Here is a 22,181-nt window from a genome sequence, read left to right as displayed (position 1 = left end):
ATTTATAATTTTTGTAAAAACTATATTGAATGCTAATAAAATTAATACTAATAATATAATAACTCAAATAACAAAAAATGTAAAACTTACCTAATTTTGAGTCCGACGAAACCCAGATGAATTCAAAAACCCACAATTTTTTTTCTTATCTTATTTCTTGGTCAACTTACTTTGTCTTCTTTTTTATTTTCCTTTTCTTTCTTTTTTTTTCCTTTCTTTCCTTTCTTTCTCTTTTTTCTTTTTCTCTTTCTTTTCTTCTCCCTCCCCGCGGGTCCCCCTTCTCTTTTTTCTTTTTCTTCTTTCTTCCTTTCTTTCTCCTTCTCCTTCTTCTCCCCGTTGGCTTCTTCTTTCTTTCTTTCTCCTTCTCTTTTTTCTTTTTCTTCTTTCTTCCTTTACTTCTCCTTCTCCTTCTTTCTCCCCGGCGTAACACTCCCACCGCCGGCGCCTCTCTTTCCTTCCCTACGCCGACCTCTCACCTCTCTTTCTCTCTTCTTCTTCTTCCTCTTTTTTTTTTTTGGGTTAATTCTTGGTTCTTTTTTGTTTCAGTTTTTTTTGGCTTTTTTTGCAGGTGCCCCTCTCTCATCTGGTTTGCTCTCTCCTCTTCTTTAAAAATGGGGAACAACCCGATAATGGGGCTCTGGCACCCAAAGAGTTGGTAGCCAGAGCCCATTACTCATGGTGGTTGGGGAAAGGATGGCCCAGCCATACCTTTTTTTTTATTATAATTTAAATTTTTTATTTATTATTATTTTTCTTAGGTGTCTACACCTACCAAGATCATTATATTGACAAATTAAACTTCAATCAACTAAGTGGATCTTTCTCCTATCCGTTAAGCCCTACCTTCAAAAAATGGCTTTGAATCTTGTCTAACTTTTCTTTAATTCCTGTCAGAAGTTGGAAAAAAGACATGAAGAAAACTGAAAAACTATTAAGCACTAATTTAAGCAATGTCACTCTTCCTTCCATGGAGAGTGTTTTAGCTTTCCAAATGGCGAGTCTCACTTCAAACTTGTCCACAACAGGCTACCATAATTTAATGGAGTTAACCGACCGCCCAAGGATAATCCCAAGTAATAAGTTGGAAGTTTCTCACCTTTACAGCGAATAATACTAGCCTAATTCTCAATCTGATCTTGCTCCATACCCACATCGTAAAGACAGCTTTTACGTAAGTTGATTTTCAACCCCCAAATAGCTCAGGAACATCTCAATAACAGTTTAGCATTGAAAAAAAAATCAAGAAAAGGTTTATAAAAGAATCCTATGTTATTAACATACTGCATGTGCGAAATAGTAAACCCCCCTCTACTGATATCCATTCCTTCAATCATTTTCTCATTTTCAGCCTTATACATCAAAACTCTGAAGGCTTCCGCAACCAAGTTAAAGAGAAAGGGAGAAAGAGGGTATCTTTGCCTTAAACCCCTTTTCATTTGAAATTGCCGTAAAAGTGCCTTATTGACCAGCACTGAAATGGAGGTTGTAGAGATACACGCTCGTAACCAAGATCTCCATTTTTCTCCAAACACCATCATTCTCATTAAAAAATCAAGAAAATACCACTCGACACTGTCAAAGGCTTTAGCGAAGGTAACTTTTAGAAAGAGGTATCTTCCTTATTTCTTTTTCAAATAATCCACAATCTCATTTGCAATCAAATTATAATCGAGAATTTGATGACCTTTGATAAAAGTAAACTGGTTAGGCCCCACAACCTCATCCATGACAAGTCTGAGCTTATTGGCAAGGGTTTTAGATATTATCTTATATATGCTACCAACCAAACTTATAGGACAGTAATCATTGATAGAAGTGGGGCATGAACACTTCCAGATAAGAGAAACGAAAGATGTGTTAATACATCCGTCCATGATGGTTAGAAGATGAAAATTATTAACGTAACTTATAATTTCCCCTTTCACCATATTCCACTACTTTTTGAAGAAACTCAAATTGAAGTCGTACGGGCCCCATGGCCTTGTTCCTGTCACAACCCACTATAATATCCCACACTTCTTGCTTCGTAGAAGGCTTTTTCAACAGATTGGCAGTGCTCTCTTTAAGCTGTTTGAAGTTGCAATTAAACTCCTTTAGTCTAACCCTATTATTCTTACCATTAAATGATTAGAAACAATCAGTAATCTCATTCCTAAGTTCCTCTTGCCCTTCAATGAAATTTGAATTTTCCAATGCTGTTAGTTCTTCTCCTCATGGATGCAGCCAAGTGAAAGTATTTGGTGTCGCGGCCTCCCTCTAAAAACCAATGCCCCCTCGACTTTTGTTGCCAGGTTTTTTCCTCTGCCCTAAAAAGTTTCCACAACTCCCCCTTTCAGCATAATAATTTCTCTTCTAATATCGAAATTATTCTTGTCACTCTGAAGGGCCAAGGGCCAAATCCAGTTCATGAATCTCGTGCTAAAGCTGTTGAATTTTTTTATTAACAATCTCATAAGTACCTTTCTGCCACTGTTTAATGTTATTTTTTGTGCCCCTTTGCCTGTGCCATACATGGGCTTTTCGATTCCCTAGATATTCCGTCTCATTCCATGCCTTCATGAACATATCTTGGAAGCTAGCTTCTTCCAACCAGTGGCTGAATAAACAGAATGGTTTTGGTCCCCCTTTTTTCTCCTCCGTGGAGGGCATGATCGGGTTGAAAGGAATATTATACTTAAGGAAAAAAAAAAGTGTGAGCAATATTTAACAACTGTTTGTACCATTTCTTCTTAATTAGTTTTATGGTCTTTTAGTACGGCTTCTTTTTTTTTTTACCAAACAATTTCCTATTTTCTGTACTAGTTTGACAGTCAATTTGTTTTCATCTCATATTTATTTTTAATATATTCCCATCACTTTTACAGTACATAGAACGTTTACCTATGATTCTCATATTTCTTTTTTTTTTAAGGATTTGTGAGTTTTTAAAACTTTTTCACCAATCAATGGGAACTTGTCCTATAATTTTCGTGACAATAAATGTTGGAGTGAAATGACACAAAACAATTATAAATCACAGAAAAAATACTGAGAACTAGATTATACAGATCAAAGGAAACATTTTATGCAAGGAGGCCTGTTGAGTCTCACGTACCTTTGCCCTCTCTCCCCCTAAAATTGTACTGCCTGGTTGAGGCACAAATATATGTAAAGCCGAAAAAGAACAACGAAGAAAAGCAAAGCAAAGTCGACAAGATTTTGAGCGTGGGACACATTTTTGGTAGCAGAAGATATTACTCATCATTTTTACGATACGCTCCATCTTTATCCTGAAAAAAATTTCTTTTCTCTATTTTATAAAAAATAAATAACAATGTCACATGTTAATTATAAACTAAAATATAAATTGTAGTAATAATTATTTGAAAGTAATGACTGATGACATTGGAAACGTGGGCCAAATCCACCAAACCGCAATGTAGTTTTTATTTTAAAAAAACAGAAGCACAAATGGGCCCTTTGGGGGTTAGGGTGGAGGGTTTCCAAGAAGGTCTATTGTCTAAAATAAATGGCAAATCATTCGTTCAATTGAGAATTCATATTTGAAAGTGAAATTTGAATTTTGGGTTTTTTCAATAGTTTAAATTATTTATATATCGACATCAATATATCATGACTTGTATTAAATAGATTTTCTCTCCTCTAATTATTCGCAGCTCTTTTCGTCCTTTTCGTACACACTTATTTGGTTGACTAGCCAGGTCCATTGTATCAGAAAAAAGTATTGTAATATTCATTTCACGTGATAATATAATAATTCTGCCGACCAAAAAAGAATACGCGGTTAACAACTTCATTCTTTCATAGAAAATGTTTAAGCCCTTTTCCCTTTCAAAAGGGGAAAGGGAAAACAATATTAAAAACGTGCATAAAATGCTGCAAAACATCCTTCTTCGACCCTCCCCAACAATAAGCAAGATATATTTTAGTACTGTTAATAATGAAATGTATCAAATATTTTTCTAAAAACTGATTTGATCATAATTGTGTCCTGAACCATCAGGACGGTATTTATCTAAAAGACAGGATTTGATCGAGTTGATTAAATGTATTGATTCCTCATAACTTAATTTTCAATTTTTATAGTTATTAATTAAATTTTAACAACTTCAACTTAATTCAATTATTGTTGTAGTAAGAAAAGAATATGACATGACATATATAAAAACATTATATTGAAATTATGATTTAATTTGGATAATGTTAATGTGAAAGTGGTTTTAAGTTGAAGGGAAACAATTATCTCTATAGGTTGAGATAATTGATCTGAAATTTGTTAACTATTTTAACGTTTTTAAGCACCTTAAAAAAAAGCGTTCTATAGAAAAAACAGTAAATTGTTTGAAATTTATTTGTGTTGAATTTTGTCTTGGAGTTGATATGGACAAAATAAGTTTACAAGCTATATACTTCAATATTTAATAGAGCTTATACATATATATACACCCTTCAAATTAATTAGTCTTGAAACAAAAGACATGCTGATTTATGAATTCCATTTACTAGATCAACATTATGAAGAAAATAATATATATAACTATAACAAATATTCAAAATAAATTGAACTCAAATAGTTTAAAACCATTAATTATAGACTATTTAATTTCACCGAGGACACTGAACTTTCCATTATGTAGATCTTATGAACTATTCTTCAAAATATTTTTTTCTCCATTTTTGAGCTAATTAAAAAAAAATACCCCCACTACAGCTCAAATTTAAAGTCTTTACTCAAATTCCGCCTCCTTCTCTTGCAACTTAACTTAAAACAACAGTCTTTTTGTATTCTAAAACTTTATTTCCATCAATTCAACTCAAACATTTCTAAAGTAGGTTTTAACCTTGACAGGGGATAATCATGCAGTGCAATTTGGCCAACTTGCATGGAAAGGATGTCTGGTTTTACGTACAGGATTGTACTCAAAGAAATTAGCTGGTCGGAGCTCAAATCCGCCGCTCAGTGTTTGCATCGCGGGAAAATCTTCCTGACAAGGGACATGTTGAAAGTCCATGGCGTACCACAACACCATATCGTTATTCTCAATGTTCCTATTCCCGCCTACGGTATCAGCCCCGCGACTCTGATCAGCAAATAGCCCTCCAGCCCATTTCTCAGACTTGTTATATGTAGTCACCCACACATTATAATTTGTGAAGGCAGCTCGGATTTGTGGCTAGTCATCTGGTGTTAAAAGTGGCCCTGCTGCTGATCCTGGAAGCAAACGATACCCAACTTTGTTTCCAAGTTTAGTTCTCTTGTTTGGATTCACCACCACCAGCTCTACTGGATTCAAGCCAAGTTTAATCCTTGCATCAGCTTCGGTCTTAGCTGTTTCATGTTCAACTGTCCAATAACTTTTTCTTGGAATATGCTCTTGTCTGTAACTCGTTTGGTGACCAAATTAGTCTTCAAAAGAGAATTGGCTTCGCCATCAATATCAAGATCAAGATAGTATGTTATTAAGTGATCGTGGTGTACACCAATGGTATTGTCGGATACGAGTGTACCATAGACTTGCTCTTTTATTTGGTCTGTGTGGGTGTATGGTACAGCCTTCACTTCTAGCACTCCAGTTAGTCCAACCTGTGGAGGAGAAACAATGGAAACTTTAAGAAATTAAGTAATTATTAGATCATCGATAACAGGTAAAAAGAGATAAACAGAATTTATCTACAAGAGTTATAGACAAGTAAAATGTTTACATTGTTAAGTATGTGCTCAAAACAGAGTCAAAACTATATTAGGAAGAAGATTTTTAATTTATATTATACCCCAAGTTTGATGGATCCACTTGGCTTGAATTCCCAATCAAAGACATAATCATAATTGCCAACAGTTGTGAACATTCTCACCACAAGGCTAACTTCTGGTCTCACTTCTCTTATCTGCAAACACCACAATTTATTATTTAAATTAAAACCGCTATTTTAAATCAAATCATAAGTTTTTTTTTCTCGGTCAATTAAAAAGATTTCATTATATTAATAAACTGCATAAAGCAGTGGGATTACAAGCAGTTTACTTTCCGATGCAAGCAGGAAACGACAAAGCAACAAAAAGAGATGGCTTACGCAACAAAAAAGCTGGCAAAAAGATCACCAACAAAGCAAAGCAGAAAAATGAAAATTTAAAACATCGTGAATTATCAAACCAGAGAGATAAAGCACCAACACGCTGAGAACAAAATGCCATTGGGTCTGAACAATTGACCAAATTCATCCCTGAATGACCCAGAAATAAGCTTCAGGTTAGAGATCTTTCAATTTCAGCACAACAGCAAAGCTAATGATCTTGGTTGCTTGATTTCCAAGCTTGAAATCCATTGTTTTGAATAAGAATAATTTACCTCTACATTTGGAATCTCTGCCTCTGTATGTCTCCACGTTATGTCCCCGGGATGTCTTTCAAATATGCACATTGCATCTTCCACTTTGACAGGCTTGACATCTTGGCCAGCATAGTAACCATCAAAGAAAACTGCATTGGCCGGACAGTCGTTGAGGGGCTCCAATGAAACTGCTAGGAGACCGCAGCCGAACTCGCCACAGTCGAAATATGTTAATTGGTACCATTCCTCGGTTGTGTCCTGGTATGGAATGAAGAGCTCGGATATGAATCCTCTATACATTACTTGACGATATTTTCTCTTCTCAGAATCGTAGATGGATGCTAGAAAGATTACTGCACCAGCTCGACCATCAAATCCTAGGTGGAACCTCCAATTCGCCCATCTGAATTAAATTGTTGCATTTGATTTACTTATCCCGAGGAATGAAAAGAATTCCGACTCCGAATAATATAAATTGGTCAGGAAAAAAAATTATAATAATTTAGTACGTCTTTGGACAACAGAATGAAAATAAATAGAGCATTGCGTCCAATTGAACAAACAAAAGAAGGATTATTCTTTAGCCTACACTTACAAGACAACAGTTAAAAGTCATAAAATGGTTCTGTTATCACGTTGTTATACTTGTAGATTAATTATTTTGTTAATATTTTGTTGTTCTGAGAGAATAATTTCTTAACATAAAGCCAAATGAAAAGGTTATTCTTCAATTATTCTAAAAAAAATCAATATCATTAACTAACACAAGTGATTACTTTTTGAATATATAATATTTGTAAGCAATTGAGAAATGGAATAAGCTGTGTATTATTTTATCAAGGATGGCTACGAGTCTGTATATATACATTTGACAAAAAAGAACCAGAAAACTTGATTACAAGACTGATTATTTACGTCATATCACAATATCTTATTTACAAAGACAAAAAATTGAAAAAAGAACAGTGGTAAAGAGTAAAGATCGCATAAGAAAAGACATTAAAAAAGACATTGAGAAAATACATGTAAATTTGTATGTAGCAACTTTTCTAACCAATATTAATTTGCACTGCAAGTCTCCTGAAATCATCATTTGTAAAAGCAAGAAACTATAAAGAAGACTGACCTGACAGTATTTCCATCAATCTTCAACCCTGTTTTGCCTGGCTGTGACGCGGGAGCACCATTGAGACGTGGACCGAAAGGTGGTGTCACCATGGAAGCTCGATACTCAGTTCCCTCTGCTTTTGGCATTGGAACCACAAATCTGTCAGTGTATTGAGAAATTTTCATCTCTTCGAGGTCAACAGCTATCGATATTCCTTCTATCGGCCTCGAGTACATATTTAACCGACCCATCCAAATAGTAACAATGGATTATCAGCTCTCTTTTGGTCTTCTCTTCCCCAAACCACCCAATGGTTTGAGTGGAGCAAACAACTTCGGAGGCATTAAGGCCTCTCTCTTTTTAAGTGATGCTAAAAACAGTTCATGTTTAACTGCCAAGCCAACCGCAGCTGCTTGTTCCTCGTTGGTTAGGAAAGGGTAGCCAGAGCCTTGTAGACTTTATCTGAAATAATGGAATGTTTTGACAAGTCTACTACAATTTTATGACTTTGTTGCGCCAAGCAATGAAAAAAGCTCGGTGAGGTGGGCTTTGACAGCCATGAATGCATGACTGGTTTGTCTGGCTCTTCTAAGCGTACATACTGGAAGGTTAGCTTGTACTTTGAACTGGGGCAGGATTGGTTGACAATGGCTAGAACATGGAGGAGCCCGGCTGTAGTCAGGGAGTCTAACGGATGGGGGTTAGAGGATGTGATATAGAGAATATAGAAGAGACAGAGAAGAGTAGTACTACTTTAAATGGTGAAACCATTTTTCTTTGTGGGAAAACCTAGAGCTCCGTTGCCTTTTAATAGCCTGACAAGCGATGCAACATGGAAGAAAGCAATACAAGATAGAAGAGGCATAAATGAATATCTATGTCGGGTGGAAAGTTAGGATTATATTATATGACACCTTTTGAAATAAAATTTTTATTGATCCACTTAGCCTAAATTTAGGTGATAAAAATAATATAGGAATATGGATAAAGTTCAAATGTTTGGAGAGATTGGTGCATGCATATATGTGTGTATAGATATATATAAATTTTCATTTTGTACTATAAATTAATAATATATATAAAAGGAAATCTCATTAGAAAGGAATATTATCCTATTATTAGATTTGGCTGAGAAAAAAAAGTGCGAGCAATATTCCTGTAACAATTGTTTGTAACATTTTTTTCTTGATTTTATGGTCTTTCTGTACGGCTTCTTTTTTTTCTTTATATTCTCCTATTTTCTTTCTTTTTTGACCAAATAATTTCCTATTTTATTTTCTCGTCTCCATTTGTTTTAATCTCATTTTCATTTTTAATATATCCTCATCACTTTTATAGTATATAGGAATGTTTACGTATGATTCTCATATTTCTTTTTTGTTAAATAGAGATTCGTGAGTTTTTCCAAATTTTAGACCAATCAATGGAACTTGTATATAACTTTTGTGACAACAAATAGTTGAGTGAAATGACATAAAGCAATTATAAATTAATGAGAACTAGATAGGAAACATTGATGCGAGGAGGGCAGAATTACCCGATTCCATATTTAACATACATTTGATAATTAAAAAATAATTTGTTATGAGAAAATTTTTTTAGTGTAAAATATTTTATAAAAAATTTAATGTTTTTAAATTTTTGAATAAATTATCAAAAATATTTTTTATCGTTTGGTCCATTTTGTGAAAAATATTTTTTACTATTTCATCATCATTAGTGGAATTATTTGGATGTTAAAGATGATAAATATGAGTTGATTAAAAAACAATAGTGTCATTTGGTTTTCTCTAATTCACGATCAAAATTAAAAATGAACATGAAAATAGGTAAAATCAATAATGATATTTTTAAAAATATTTAACATAGATCTATGATTAAAGTAAGTTCTGATTTGAAAAAAATTTCTATCTTATTGCTTTTTACCATAATATTATAAAAATATTAATATTTAGGAATTGTGTAAGACATTTAAAACCTATACTTATGTGTATTCATCAATCATTGAAATATTTTTTATTATAATTATTAGTAAGATTTATTCAATTTATAAAAAATTTAATTGCATTTAATGATTTCATTAAAAAATATATTTTTTAATTTTAATAGTATTAAATCATTTACATATTAATGTTTTAAGTTAAATTTTTTTTAAGTTTAATACTAATATATTTTTAATTTTTTTAATTTATTAAGTTAAATATTAAAATTTATCAAACCTCTATTCCTAGCAGGGGCGGAGCTAGCCAATTTTTGTTGGAGGGGCCAAAGACGAAAAAAATAAAAACTAAAAATTTTTAAAACTAATATGTTGAATTTAACCAATGATCAAAAGATTCATAATAGACAATAATTTTATATAACATGTAAATAAAAAAACAAAAAAAAACTTATAATAGTTATCTAAGAAAGTTGTGCTCGACGATGTTTTCTAAATTCAAATTCATCAATTATTGACTCTGTACTGAAAAGACTGACAATATCTTTCTCAATATAAACAACTAAATTATCTGTAAGAAACTCATCATCCATTTTGTTCCGGAGTCTTGTTTTCACAATTTTTATTGCTGAAAAGACTCTCTCTGTAGTTGCTGTAGAAACTAGAATAGTCAAAATAAGGCAAATTAATCTATCAATCAAGTGGTAATTCTTTGACTTTTCTATTTCTGCTAATCTCTGGCACAATTCAGAAAGTGTCTTAATATCTTCAAAACTTTGATGATGAGGTATATCGAGCTCGTAATGCCTCAATTGTAACCTCAAAATAAGCCTTTCTTATTCTGTGAAATCCTGAGAGTAAAAACTTTCTGCTAACTTGCAGATATTATCAATATTGAATGATTTGTTATTGTTATTGGGATCCAAAGCAGTGCTTAAAGTTAAAAGTTCCACAGCTGGCTCATTGAATTTCGAATTCAATTCTTGTAACTGAGTATCTATCGTCACTAAGAATATATCAACTCGATAATGATGCTCCACAATTACATCTGGTTGACAAGATCGACCTCTGCCCAAGATATATTGTGCACCCATGTCAAGAATTTCTATATCATGTTTTTGACAAAAATTTTTTACATTCTCAAGTAAATTAGACCACCTATCATCTCTTAACTTCTGAAGGAGTGATTTTGTAGTAAAAACAAGATGAATTGCATTTAAAATATCTTGAGAGCGTAATTGTAATGCTTGGCAAAGAACATTAATGATTCCCATGATCTCATACATCAAGTGTAATATGAAAATAAATTCAAATGATGCTAATATTTTACTAGCAGCAGAAACATCACCTCTTTGTGAATAATTGGCCCCTTCGTCAATAATACTTTCCACAACAGTGTAGGTTGCATCAAACATTCTCATCAAGCTACAAATAGAATGAAAGTGTGAGCTCCATCGAGTATCTCTAGCTCTTTCTAGAGTTCCCACTTGATTTGATCCTCTACCTGTTTCAAGTTCATTACTAGCAACCATGTTTGCAATGTCAATTGCTTGAGCAGCTTGCAATTGGTCATGTCTTTTGGAAGAAGCACTAACAATATTTACAATAGAAGTCAACTGTGTAAAAAATTCATGAATATGAACTACTTCTCTAGATGCTGCAACCAATGCTAATTGTAATCTATGAGCATAACAATGCACATAATATGCGTATGGATAATCGTTAAGTACCAAAGCTTGTAAACCATTCCATTCACCACGCATGTTACTAGCACCATCATATCCTTGACCTCGAATACTTTCAACTTGAAGGTTATAATGAGAAAGAACAGACACTAACTCTTTCTTCAAAGTCATTGCACTGATATCACTAACATGTACAAGATCAAAAAAACGTTCTTGAACAAAACTATCACCATCAACAAATCTCAAAATAATAGCCATTTGCTCTTTTTTAGACTCATCTCGAGCTTCATCAATAATAATACAAAACTTAGCATTTCCCACTTCCTCTCTAATTGAATTTCTCATCATATTAGCCAAAATATGCAAAATCTCCTTTTGAACATCATTGGATGTGTACTTAGCAACACGTGGAGCATTTTCCAAGACAAGCTTCTGAACTTTGTCATTGTAAGATCCTAAGAATTTCAACATTTCAATGAAATTTTCTCTATTTTTTGAGGATGGACTTTCATCATGACCTCTAAATGCACAAGCTTGAAAAGTTAGCCATCTAACACAATCTATAGAAGCTTTGAGCCTAAGCCGATTATTCAAGATCTCTTTTGATGCTTGTCTTTTGATAAGCCTATCAATATGTTGGGATTTTTTCAATAAATCCTCACAAGATTTTATAGCAACATTATGTGGGGAACTTGGATTGTTCCCAACATGATTCAAAAGTGGACAATTTTCTCCACTATTTACTTTCTTCCAACTTCTGAAACCCTTTTCAATAAATGCATTTGAACTTGGACGATTCGAGGTATTCTTACCAAAAAGGTAGCATGGCAAACAAAATATAGCATCTTTGTCACAAGAATACTCTAACCAAGAAGGATATAATTCAAACCAAGAAGCTTGAAAACGACGAGGATGATCATCATATGATAGAGGATGCGTCTTAAGAATGGGTTGACATGGCCCATGTTTGAATGTTTGAGATAAGTACGACAAATTTCATCTCTTTGATTGATAGGAAATTCTCATATCATTGGTCGTAATCCAAGGTCAGGTTCTATATGAAAAGCATCGATTTCTTCAGGATTGAGCCTTGGATGTTTTGATTCGTACTGCTCTTGTTCATGAGTTGAAGTATTAAGGTTTGGTGGCTCAAGTGTAGGACAATCATTTGAGCGATCCACCTCTTTTTTTTAAAAAAAATTATCAATTATTTTCAACTTACTCATATTTTAATCAAACTTGAAAAAGAAAACAATATAGTCAACATTCAATATTCTTATTTATTTATATTTAAACTTAAAAAATAAAACTATAATGAATAAAATATAAATAATTAAATACAAAATACAAGATTTCATATAATAGTTAAAAAATATAAATAGAAAGAAGAAGGTAAATGAAAACTTTACCTCTTTTTAAGTTTACACAATGGTGGTGGGTGATCTCTGTCTTTCTTTGTCCAAACTCACAAGTTCATAAATCTCTTTTGAAGAATAAGGTGTGTTTTAATAGTGAGTTACAAGAAAAGAGAAATAAAAATAAAAGACACAAAAGAGAAGAGAAAAAGAAAAAGAGAAAGAGGAGTAGAGAAACTTAAATTAGGGTAAAGTTAAGTAAGTTTGTGAGGTTGTTTGANCATTATATTATTTGTTTGTTAAAATTTCCCTAATTAGCGTAGCCATTTGTTCTATTTTTTTTTGAAACCAATCATGACAATGATTAATTGAACAAGTCTCAAGTCATTGTTAATTACATGAGGCAAATTTTCTCCTTTTCTTTTGAGGAAGAGAATGCACTCGGTAAAGGGAGACGGACTCGTGTTTTTATTGAATATAGTTGTACAAACAAATAAAGTTAATATGAAAACTGAGACTTAGTTTGATGGTCGTTATCATCATTAAGAGGATACAGATTTGAATATAGCTCCTTCCCTATATATCTCCCTAAAACACAAAAGAAAATTGAATATTTTATTTCATTAAATATTTTATTGTGAAAAAACAAAAGGAAAAAGAAGCAAGTTGAAAAGAATTATTCAATTGTGAAAAGGTAGAATAGACGTTTGTTGGACAATTCAACTGGAGAGAGCTAGCTCCTCCCCCAGACTTTGTCCAAATGTAAATAAAAAATTTGTCAATTTTGGCTCGTGAAAACTACTTCTTTAAGTGTAAATTTTGCAAACACCAATTATAAAGTTGAATCTGCGCCTGGCAAGTTAATAGACTTGGCTAATAAAAATAATTTTTATAGGAATATATAGTATTCAAATCAATTTATATCAGACAAGAAAAGGAGACTCGTTCTCCTTTGCTAGCTTTTGTTGGAATAAAATGCACACAAGCACGGTTAATGCACGATTCAACTCAGTAAGAGTCTTATGTCTTTGTGTGTGTGTGTGTATATAAATATATATATAATATTACATAAAAACTCCTTCAACAGCAAGTAATTAATTAATGACTGAATGGTTAGACACCTCTTTTTTTTAATTATTTTTTGTTTTAATTTTTCTCTTCCTTTTGAGATAGATGTCAATGGCTCTTGGTAGTTATTGATTGGTACAACCCAACCTCTAATCGTGAGGTCAGGTATTATTGACTTTTATACCATGAGTTTTTTCTTCTTTTATAATCTTTTTATCGGAAAAAAAAATTAAACATAAATTGTGAGTTATTTCGTTCATCTAGAAATGAATCAGAAAACAATCATGCTATAAAGGAAACAACACTCAAGAAAGAAAAATGTCAAACACAATGTAATTTGGGAGTTTAATGAGTTAAAAGCTCTTTAAGCTTTTGTCCGAAGTTCCACGTAATCTTCTGACTATTGGCTAATTTTAACAATATAATCAACCTAACTTGAGCATGTGAATATTGATTATTGAGTAAGAATTCAGATTTAATTTCTCAGCTGTTCTCCCTCATTAATAATGTGGGTAGAGGTTTAAGTACAAATTCTTTCTCCTCCTGTAAACTTCATACATAACATAATATATATACATATATTGGTTAGGAAGTACCCTTCCTACTCATCATTCAAATAGCATTTATAATCACATAATTGGTCAAAAATTGTAAAAAAAAAAAATATTAAGAATTTGGATCAAAATACCCACTATATTTATGTATTTTATTCAATTTAGTCCATATACTTAAAATCGAAGTAATTTAGTTTTTTCATTTTGGGAATCATTTCAATTTAGTTCATCTCCCTAACAGTATTTAATTTTGTCATTAAAAAGGATGATATTAGCACTGACATGACATATTTTGATGACGTGATATTAAAATGATGACTTTGCATACCACGTGGTACTGCCACGTCATTACGTCAATGCCATGTAACATGCAACGTCATTATGGTGGTATCACATCATCAAAATGTGCCACGTTAGTGTCGTTTTAGCGCTGACATCATCTCCTTTAATAATAAAATCGGATGCTGTTAGGGTAGGGATTACTTGAAACAATTCTCAAAATTAAGGATTAAATTATTTTGATTTTGAGTATATGGATTAAATTGAACAAAATGCATAAGTATAAGGACTTGGTAAATATTTAACTTAAAAATATTTCATTTTAGTTAATGCATTGAAGCATTGTATAATAAAGATAAATCAAGGAAAAAAAAAAACACACCTAGGTTGACATTGGATTTCGAATTTGAAAGAATGGATAAATGAGTGATAAAACTCATGGAGAATATCAATTTCCTCATTGTTTATAAACATCATCTTAAATTCATATTTTCAAATCTAATAATAATAAAAATTATTACTCTATACATTGATGATAGAGTTTTTGAACTCCATTAACAGTTTATATGACTTGTCTTCGAGTGAGATAAGCTTGGGCAAGATTTTCCAGGTCGGAGACTATTGTGATATTAATAAATATTACATTATAATTTTAATTGTAATTTTAAAATATTATTTTTTATAATAATTTTTAAATTAAAAAAAAGTTAAGACAAACGAGTTCTGATAACAGTGTCCGTTACGAGAACGCTATCTCCACATAGATGTGATTGATCCAATCATTCGAATTTCTCGGCCCAAGTCCAAACCCAACACCCAACATCATTGGCTTTCCATCCTACTTCTGCCGCTCCTTTCATCACCACCATCCGTACGTTTCCTTCACCCAAATTTCTGATATTACTTGTGCTAACATGAAAGGTTTTAAGAGCCGCCAAAATACGTCATAGAATAAGATATACTAATTCAGTTTATTAGCAGGAACATGGTTTTTTTATAACTGTGGTGTTCTATAAGTATGAATCAAATTAATATTTATGAATTTCAAATAAGAAGAAAAGGTTAAGAAATATAATTTAAGTAAAGTAATTCGGGATGGATTTTTTTTCCTCTTTCTCATTAATCGAATTAACTGAATGAATTATTTGCTTGCTCTTATTCATTACTTATTTTTTAAAGATAAAATTTTGCTTAATCATTAATTAGGAACAATTTTGTCTAATTTATTTAAAAAATATCCTCACTTTTATAATGATCTTCAATTGGAACCCTTCGTATAAAGTTCTAATCACATTCTTGAATTTCAAAACCGTTAAATAAAATGGTAGAGGTTATGCGATAAGAGAAGCGGTTCCTATTGTATAAGCTAAGATAATTCAATGAACTTTTATATACCGAAGAAAAAGACAATGGAAAATGCATATATGCGCATAACTGTCGTTCAAAATCATCAATACCATCGATCCCAATGGTGACCAGTCTGAGACAAATACTCTCTGTCATGGAACAACATAAAATCCTTCACCACAAGACAAAATAGTAATAATTTTACCAATACGAACAAACTTGGTAACAGAGAGCTAGCAAGCAAGGAAAGGATAAGGAGACACCTGAGAGACGCAACAAAATGACTATTGATTTTAAGGGCCTCTTGATGAGGGCTTTGGGGCCATTATCATGTCTTCCCAATTCAAGAAGGTGGGTGAATTCATCATCACCGCTCAAAACCCTTAAACCCTTAATAGCGAGCAGATGATTCTTTGCATTCATGGTTGGCCTGCCAGTGTCCTATCCCGCATCAAAAATTTAATCAAAACCTTCTCTTCCTTTTCTCTCATGACCTGGAGTGAGGGCACATCACGCTGATGCCAACATCACCTCATACAAAAGCCAAAACCATGCTCGTAGCAGGGTCCCACACTAGACCTAAATTATGGGTTACAACATGGGAATAGCTTTCGACAAGTGCCAAAAGGACTGGATAAATTGGTGAAACTCAACAGCATCTAGAAGGAGATATTTGTTTTTGTTTTTGGTTTTTTTTTATCATGGCAGGGTTGAAAAACTTTTTTTTTTCCCAACTGCAAGAAGGATTTTGATGGTGATGGAGGTGATGATGAGTGCGCCTGCGCAGCACGCCCCATCCTCTTCATCTTTTCAAGCAAAGAGAATATGATGATGGCTTCAACTGCACGCCCTTCTCTTCTCTCTCTCTCTCTTTTTCTCTCTTCCTCCAACCAAGATTTTGCACACATTTTCTCAACAAAAGAATAACCAGAATTTTCGGCAATTGTCACCTCCCACACTATAATGATAATCATGCTATTTTATCCTTTTCCCTTCACTCTCTAAAGGGTTCCATTTTTCTTTCCACCATCATTATCCAACATGCATTGCATGCTATCCTCCTAATTAAGCCTTGGCTGCTGAGAGAGAGCTGACCTTATACAGATATATATATATATATATATATATATATATATATACATATATGCCCGGACATGACTTATCCAAGGTATAATATATTGCCTCGTCAAACTCAACTCAATCTTCTTAATATAAAAAGTAGCTTGGTCGATTACATGAATCTTTTTTTGTTACTTTGCGTTGTTTTGCCTGATATGATTTGAGATGTATCTTTATAGACGCTTAGGCTCCAACACTAGGAAAGGTTGGAGAAAAAAAAAAAGGTAAAGGCAAGAATTTTCTTTTTGTTTTATTATTATTATTATTTTTACTAGAAGAAAGCATTATCGATCTGAGTTATCAATCTAGGTGCGTGTGGATGCATTTTGGTTATTTATAGTGAAACTGAGATGCAAATAAAATATAAATAAAGCCCTAATTAAGATGAAATTATTTTGTCAAAATGTAAATTCTTTAAATAAAAAGGGAAAAATAAATTTCCAAATAAAGAAAAAACAAAAAGTGAGTGCCGATATAGTTAGCCAAATATTCTTTCCTTTATTATCTTGCAAGTATATTTTTGGAAGAATTTAATGTCCATTCATACACGTAAAACATTAAAACCAGAGACTAATTCTCTGGCATATGTACATGCATTGGTGGCGAATTTGCATTGACAAGACGGTCACGTATGTACAAACTGCAAAGCATTTTGAAATTATTAGGAATAGAAAAGGGATAGAACTTTCATGTCGACCCGACCTGAACAAAACCACGCGACCAAATCAAAGTTAGAAATCACATATTGTCTTCCCACACTTTTTATATGTATCATAAAACTGCGGACGATTCTTTTGGGACTCTTCTCTTTTTCAGGCCCCCTTAAGGAAAAAAAGAAAGAAAGATATTGTACGCCAACTTCGATAGATTTTTCACAGCTCTTCCATACCCTAAACCTTATCAAGTAATCATAGTTCCTTTTCGAATTCCTTGCCACCCTCGCATTTATATTCTCCGTCCATTCGTCCCTCCTCTTCACTCCCTTGGCTAGTTACTAATCTCTTTCTATCTTCTTCTCTGTCTCTGGTTCTCTTATCTTTCTTGGTTTCCAGTGTGTATCGGAGGTGATCCTTTGAGAGCTAGTTGTTAAGGAAAAGAATGGGTGAAATTTCTTGCTCTAATGGGATTAACAATGGGAATGGAGTTAATGGGAAAATTCATCCATTAACAGGTTATAGAAAGAGCTGCTGGTACGAAGAAGAGATTGAAGAGAACTTGAGATGGTCTTTTGCTCTTAATAGGTAGTTTATAACTATATATACACGTACATTTATCAATAATATTCTTCTTTAATACTTTTAAAATTCAGGTTATTATCTCCTTTATTTAAAACTCAGAAGAATCGTGCATCAGGCGTTCCAGTTTCCATAATAAGTTTCTAGTTTCCAACTTCAAAATTTGTTGTTTTTCGTTTTCCTTTTTTTTTTTTAATGGATACTTAATCCTTAATTTTACTTTCTCATTCTTACTTTGTGTTGGCTTTTTTTTTCCTCTGTTTTTTCCTTGTCGTAGGGAGCGCATATGTTAGGCTGTTAGCAGATATCGTACTTGCCATTTTTTGAGAATAAATTATGTCTGTCTAGTAAATTTCACGGAAAAGAAACATGGACAAATCATTAAGAGAAGCTTCAAGAACTGAAAAAATGAAAAAGTGAAACACTTTTCCATTGATTACGTGAGTCAGAAACGAACTATAGTTGGATTTCTGGATTTTCGGCTACTTCTTAGCCAACTAGTGGTTGTTCATTTTCATAATGGTAATAGATTTACAAAGTTTCACTTTCACAATTAAAGAAGAGAGAGTTCTATCCATTTTTTCCTTAAAAGCGAAAAAGGCTTCAAAATCCCGGTCATGAAAAGGCCAGACAAGACACAAGAAAGTAATCTTTTAATGAACAAAATTCTAACGACTCCATTCTTTCGAGTATTCGAGTAATCATTTTGTTCTTCTCCTGTCTCAGTATATTGCATACAGCGGCAACACAGTACCAGGACATTGCCCTGTTGGACACAAAGCCCTTTGGAAAGGTTCATATTTCTCTTTTTCCTTCAATGTATTTTTCTTTATCATTTTGTCTTCCTTTGATCAATAGTTTTCTCTTTGAGTCTTAAAACAGGCGTTAGTGATTGATGGAAAGCTTCAGAGTGCAGAGGTGGATGAATTTATCTACCATGAATGTCTTGTTCATCCAGCACTTCTTCATCATTCATAGTATGTACTTGTTTTCTGTCCATAATAAACTTTTTCTTCTCAGATTATTATTTGGTGGAAGGCCAAGTTTTCTTGATTTGGATCTTATCTGAATTTTCAATTTTAGTGCAAAGTCCATCTTCATTATGGGTGGAGGTGAAGGCTCCACCGCTAGAGAAATACTTAGACACAAGACTATTGAAAAGCTTGTCATGTGCGACATTGACGAGGTAAACTATCTCTCTGTCTAAAAGTCTTGAAAATTTTTTTCCACGTACTTTTTTTTTTGAAAGATGGATTTTATTAGCCATATTGCCGGTATGCCAATGTTAGTCTAAAGCTGTAATTCCACGTACTTAATAGTGACTTTTTCTTGATTTGGCTTTGCAATGAAAACTTTCTCTTTGTCTTGTTCTTCATTGTTCCCATTATTGAAATGTGAACTTGGAGTTTCTGAAGCTCCTTTATCTTCATATGTCTATCACCAAAGACAAAAGAAAAGGGTAAGCTGAGAGCAAGCACAAGAGAGAATCTGTCTTCTGCAAATTTCACGCTTACAAATAATTAGAAGAGACAAAAATAGTTTTTCCAAGGGAAGTTCCTATTCGTCGGTGATTATTACCAACGAAAACTTCTGCTAATGCTAATGGGAATTTCTTGTTAAATGTCACATGGTGGCCTGACTAAACAGTAATAAAAACAAGAATCTATTGCCTGGCTAAGAAAAATTAAGCCAAACCATGATAAATTATTGGTGGTACAGGAGGTGGTTGAATTCTGCAAGTCATACCTAGTAGTTAACAGGGAAGCCTTTTGCGATTCAAGAATGGAGCTCATAATCAATGATGCCAGGTTCAATTCTGAAATTTACACATTCTTCTACTCTATCTCTGAAGTTATTGTTAGTTAGTATAATTTTGTTCTGACAATTAACATTTGGTATGCAATCCAGGGCCGAGCTAGAAAACAGAAAAGAACGCTACGATGTGATCATTGGCGACCTGGCAGACCCAATAGAAGGAGGCCCTTGCTATAAGCTTTACACGAAATCGTTTTATGAGCTCACTGTCAAGCCTAGACTCAACCATGGCGGCATATTTGTCACACAGGTAAGTGGTTATAAGCAAGTTTGTGCGTACGTAGGCGCTTACGTGTTAATGAATGGAAAAGAGAAGATTCATTCACCAAGGTCATTTTCTTCTAAATTTGTAGGCTGGGCCAGCTGGAATTTTCAGCCACACAGAAGTATTCTCTTGCATCTATAACACTTTACGGCAGGTTTTCAAATGTAATTAATTAGCCTCTATCTAAGCAAATTTGCTTTTGCTTTTGCTTTTGTCTAATTACTTTCTTTAATTAACTTCCGCAATGCTAAAAGCCTGATGTCAGTTGATTTGATGTTATAATAATTTTATTTCATGTGCAGATGTTGTACCGTATTCTGCTCATATTCCTTCCTTCGCTGATACTTGGGGATGGGTTATGGTAAAGCCGCCAATACTCTCCTAAGTTTTTCAGGAATATTTTTGCAAATCTTTAGAAAGTTGGTCCTTGACCAAATGGAATAAACTGCATTATACAAATAATCAATAATGTTGTTGACTACGATGAGAACATATGCTCTTACATTCGGAATTAATAGTATGGACTAAAGTTGTTGAACATGACAGGCTTCAGATTCCCCGTTAGGGCTGAGTCCTGAAGAGCTAGACCTGAGAATGAAACATAGGATAAAAGGAGAAAACAGATACCTGGATGGGAAAACATTTTCATCAGCCTCTACCTTAAGCAAAGCCGTTCGAAATTCGTAAGGCTTTTGAAAGTTTAAAACTGGTTTAATTTTCATATGTTAATGTTACTGATTTGAGTGATTAAAATTGATTTGTGGAATGGGAAATCTTGGCAGACTGGACAATGAGACTGAAGTATACACAGAAGGAACAGCAAGGTTCATATATGGGCATGGCAAACACTGCCAAGAATGAGAAATCGGATAAAAAGGAAGCCGCTATCAGCAAAGCGACACACAACACTGCAAGACACAATCTTCTGCTTCCCCTTTTTTTTTTTTCTTGTTTGTTTGTCTCCTGCTGTTCTTTGTCTTGTAATTTATAAATTTTTCTTTCTGCTTGCTTATGTGGTTAACTCTAAGGAACAGTATTATTGTAATGTATGGGCCTTTTTTTCGAAGTGTGAACGACCACCTCACTCCCTGTTTGTCGTCGATCCATCAAACTCTTCACTTTTTGAATGACAATATATATGTATATAGTTGAATGCATGGAGCTAATCAGATCAAAGATGATTTCCATACATGTTGCGCAATGGCTGCAGACAATGCTTAGATTTAAAAGATATTCATATACGATAAAGACAAAGGACTGCAAAATCAAATGAAACCATTATTATATATGTTCTTTGTACCACAGTGATCTCTTTCTCGACTTATGTCAAGGAGACTAATGTGAAATCAGAATGTAATGCAAAAGTAGTACTGTAGTTCAAAGATTCTTTATGAACAACACTATTTTTTAAGCCAGCTGTAAAAGAGTTAAAGTTTCATAAAACATCTGATAATGTTAATTTTTTCTGTTCTTTTAACATAAACCAGCCCCTGGTTTTCAATTGATATAAGTCAATGAATCAATTGTATTTTGATAAATGCAAAAGTTCATTTATATCCGACTCAAAACGTTATGCTTAAAAATCTCTTCCCCAAATCTTATCTAATAAAAAAATATCTATGAATCATCACATAATGTGTACTTTCTTTCCTTTTTCACTGCCTGCGCCATGATTTGATTCCTTCAGCCATTAAGTTCTGAGGTAGCAATCATCTTCTGAAGTACTAGTAAATAGTAATGTGTCGAAGTGCTCGTAACAAAGTTTGCCCATGGGACCTACTTGACCACTATGTCAAGCCCAACATTTAGTGGGGCTTGGAAATGTGGAAAATGCCCAGAAGCCTTCTTGAAATATACACAATATAGGCCTAAAAAGATAAAGCATCCTCAGACCTCTAGGCCCATATCCCAAGAATAAAAACAACAATCCCAATAAGGAAAAAAATTAAAGCAAAAACTTGGGCATTTGGGAAATGGACCCAATCCTATTCATCAATTTCTTTTCGACTTTTGTGATGATAAAGAGCTTACTGCACGTTTGGTATAGAGAATAGTTCTCATGATTTTGCTCTATGGTATAGCA

The 22,181-nt window shown here is 33.3% G+C and overlaps 1 protein-coding gene and 1 pseudogene across 1 annotated transcript; one reads left to right on the top strand and one right to left on the bottom strand.

Annotated features, from left to right (window-relative positions):
• Positions 4,857–11,532, bottom strand: LOC18602964 (annotated as a pseudogene).
• LOC18602963 (thermospermine synthase ACAULIS5) lies at positions 17,612–21,204 on the top strand. Its single transcript, XM_007034665.2, has 10 exons — positions 17,612–18,024; positions 18,745–18,811; positions 18,901–18,995; positions 19,102–19,204; positions 19,738–19,826; positions 19,927–20,083; positions 20,187–20,262; positions 20,401–20,459; positions 20,645–20,781; positions 20,881–21,204. The coding sequence occupies exons 1-10, from the start codon at positions 17,882–17,884 to the stop codon at positions 20,957–20,959; spliced, it is 1,005 nt and encodes a 334-aa protein (XP_007034727.2). The 5' UTR covers positions 17,612–17,881; the 3' UTR covers positions 20,960–21,204.

Source organism: Theobroma cacao, chromosome 4 (assembly GCF_000208745.1).
Source record: "Theobroma cacao cultivar B97-61/B2 chromosome 4, Criollo_cocoa_genome_V2, whole genome shotgun sequence".
Lineage (NCBI taxonomy): Eukaryota > Viridiplantae > Streptophyta > Magnoliopsida > Malvales > Malvaceae > Theobroma > Theobroma cacao.
This window is presented reverse-complemented; position numbering and strand designations above follow the sequence as displayed.

Excerpts from the sequence above, each read along its gene's own strand:
- LOC18602963 (XM_007034665.2), top strand. The coding sequence starts at position 17,882 with ATGGGTGAAATTTCTTGCTCTAATGGGATTAACAATGGGAATGGAGTT. Across the intron at positions 19,205-19,737 it reads TCATGTGCGACATTGACGAG|GAGGTGGTTGAATTCTGCAA; the intron begins GTAAACTATCTC and ends TTGGTGGTACAG. Across the intron at positions 20,084-20,186 it reads GCGGCATATTTGTCACACAG|GCTGGGCCAGCTGGAATTTT; the intron begins GTAAGTGGTTAT and ends CTAAATTTGTAG.